At 34.6% G+C, this 2,939-nt stretch overlaps 1 protein-coding gene across 1 annotated transcript in view; it reads left to right on the top strand.

Moving 5' to 3' along the window:
• The window catches only part of LOC107617270 (DNA ligase 1-like), an 8,378-nt gene that overhangs the window by 3,805 nt on the left and 1,634 nt on the right, over window positions 1-2,939 (top strand). The window contains exons 5-10 of the mRNA XM_021116980.1: window positions 2-44; window positions 219-329; window positions 493-574; window positions 608-681; window positions 1,531-1,987; window positions 2,543-2,649. Coding sequence (XP_020972639.1) covers window positions 2-44; window positions 219-329; window positions 493-574; window positions 608-681; window positions 1,531-1,987; window positions 2,543-2,649 — 874 coding nt within the window. The remainder of the gene's footprint in view (window position 1; window positions 45-218; window positions 330-492; window positions 575-607; window positions 682-1,530; window positions 1,988-2,542; window positions 2,650-2,939) is intronic.

The following is a 2,939-nucleotide window of genomic DNA, read 5'->3' as shown; positions in this document are numbered from 1 at the left end:
GTAATATATCAAGGTTTTCTGGTTTTGTGTGGCATGACAATGAGGTAACCACACCTAATACCCACCAAAAAAAAAAAACTTGTAACTTGCCACTGGTGATGTAACTGTTGCAGGGTTTATTGATTTGCTTGTCTTGTCGTCATTTCATTTACTGTTATATTTCTTTTTGCTCGAAGTCCTTATTCACCAAAGCTATAATCCAAATATTGTTGCTGCAGGAAAAGCATATGATCAAAGTTAAGGAAAAATTTGACAAGTGTAACAAAGAAAAACTACTGGAATTCTGTGATGTGCTTGACATAGCAATTGCCAAGGCAACAACAAGGAAGGTTTGTTGGCTTCTTGTAGAAAATGTTTTTCCTGCCACAACCTGTGTTTCGAGTGATTTCTCATCTTTTTGAAAATTTGAACTTAAATTCAATCTCATGTGGTTGATGCGTTAACATTAACATCTCTCTTGCATCTCATCCTATTAAACATATTCACATGCAGGAAGATATTATTTCCAAGTTGATTGACTTCTTAGTTGCTCCTCATGCAACCACAACTGTGCTACTTGCAGAAAAAGAAAAGGGTTCATGTTATTTGTGTTTTATCTGTTATTAGGGAAGAAAGCGCAAGCGTGTTGTGAAACGAGGTACTTCAAGGTCTGGGATAACAACTTCAAGACGTTCTACTAAGGTACTTTCCCACCCCTGTAACGACAGGAATGAAATGTGACTTGGGCAACATGCTGTTAGTCATGAAGTACATTCCGAAGTTAATTTTTTTGGTAGATTATCAGTCTTGTGTGCCCTCAGACTATGTATGTTTGTATTGTTTCTGCTTGTTTTGCACTCTTAATTGGAGTAGTTAGCATATACATGGTTCACTATTATTGTCACTCCTCTCTTTAATTGTTTGAAGAAAATTGGGGTCACTTCCATTAAATTACATGTTATATTGTATTATAGTTCTGTTTATTTGATAACATTTATTAATTTAAATGATAGAAGTTTGAGCAGCTCATAGCGTTTCCACATGTGAATACCACACTTTTGTGTTGAGCGTATAAAGCTATATTACTTTAAAGGTCTGAGTTTTGTTGGGTTTGTAGTGTCATATTGACCTGGTCTGGTACCAGTATTTCTACACCATTACTTGCTTCATCAGTGCAAATTGTTGTTTGTGCTTTGTACTGTTATTAGGGTATTACATTTCATGTCAGTCTAGTTATATGTCATTCAATCTCTATTCTCTTTTCAAGAATGGATCTTGTATGTGAAGTATTCACATCATTAGGTTATGTGAATTTTGACCTTTGGTTCTGAAGGTGGGGCCAGAGAAGATTAATGGCAAGAGTGGATCAATAGTTAAAATTCACATGATCAGATCACATGAACATTTCGCATGAGAGTATATTCTCTCTCTTTCTTCTTTTCTGCCTATAATTTATAATTTTAAGAAAAGGTAAATTTGTCTTTGTATTTATTTAATTATTGCAGTCTCCTGCTTATATTTGGTTTTGTTCATTCTTTGCATATTATTAAGAGTCGGAAGAAAAATGAAGATTCTTCACCAGCAGAGGAAACAAGGAGTGACACAGAAAATGAGTCTGAGGATGAAGAGAAAGACAAAGAAAATGAGGAGGAGAATGAAAATGGTGTTCATGACAAATCTGAGGATGAAACGCCAGAGAAATCTGAAAGTGAGGATGAAAGTGATTCTGCAAGTGAATCTGAAGATGATAAAAAAAGGAAACAAAATTCAAAAGCGTCATCCACAAAGAAAGAATCTGCTACAAAAAGTAAAGCTGAGAGTGTTACAGTTACCAAAAAATCTCGGTCAACGCCAAAGAGGACACCTAAGAAATCATCAGCCACCACTACCAAGGTTGATGATGAGGGCGAAGAAAGTCCAAAGGTCTTTTCAAGAAAGAAGCAAAATGATAAGGCTGGAAAGCAGAAGACATCAACTCCATCCAAGTTTGCTTCCAAAGAGAAAACAGGTTGAGAAAACTGCTTCCCTGTTGTCATTATTAATCTCAATATATATCATGTGTATTGTGTTTTAGTGAAAAAATCATAGTTTTCACTTTAAGCATTGAGGGATTATTAGTTAGCATGTTAACTTTTCCTTTTACATTAACCTCAATAGATGTTTTCAATCAATAAAACTGATGGATGAGTATTATGTACACACTTTTTCATCCCTTGTGCTTTATGGAACATATTGCAAGAACTATTGAGAAGTTGAATCTAGCAGTATTAAATGCTGGATTTGAGCAGAACCACAGTGATCTAACTCTCCTACTTGTGTTATTTACTGAGAAATAGAAGAAAACAGTAAAAGGCTCGAAGACTTTTGAGAGGTCTGAATATCACGTAATTCCAGTTTTTTGCCCCAACTTTCTGAGATATTCCAACTGTATCCCTCATTCACCTCATATAGCTTTAACAACTCCACTCTCAATGCAACTCAGTATAGTTGGTTACGTGCATTTTCCCCACTTAATGTACTGCCATTATGTGGTTTTCTAATACATCTCTCTGTTGTATCACAGAAAAAGTTACCAAAGGAAAGGGCAAGAAGAATCAGAAAAAGATCCCCACTGATGATCAGCTGCGCAATTCAATTTGTGAAATTCTTAAAGAAGTTGATTTCAATACGGTATGCTGTCAGGACTAAAATATACTTATCCTATGGCTGGTTAATTTTCATAATTTTTTTAGATAATGCAATGATGAACAAGTTTTAGCTTTATCATTCTACTTCATAATAAGAGTAAACCACCAAAAATACTCGAGAGATCAAAACATCAAAAGTGCTTCTAAAAAAAATTAAAAACGTGAAAAATAACCGAATGTATATATTCTTAAAAAGGGGCTTTTTTGATGTGGTTTGTTGTAAGCATGATTAGTAAGAAAATGGAGACATTTTTATCCATGAAGTTGTGATTT

This window comes from Arachis ipaensis, chromosome B01, assembly GCF_000816755.2.
Source record: "Arachis ipaensis cultivar K30076 chromosome B01, Araip1.1, whole genome shotgun sequence".
Lineage (NCBI taxonomy): Eukaryota > Viridiplantae > Streptophyta > Magnoliopsida > Fabales > Fabaceae > Arachis > Arachis ipaensis.
Note: the sequence above shows the minus strand (reverse complement) of the source record. Positions and strands in the feature narration are given on the sequence as shown.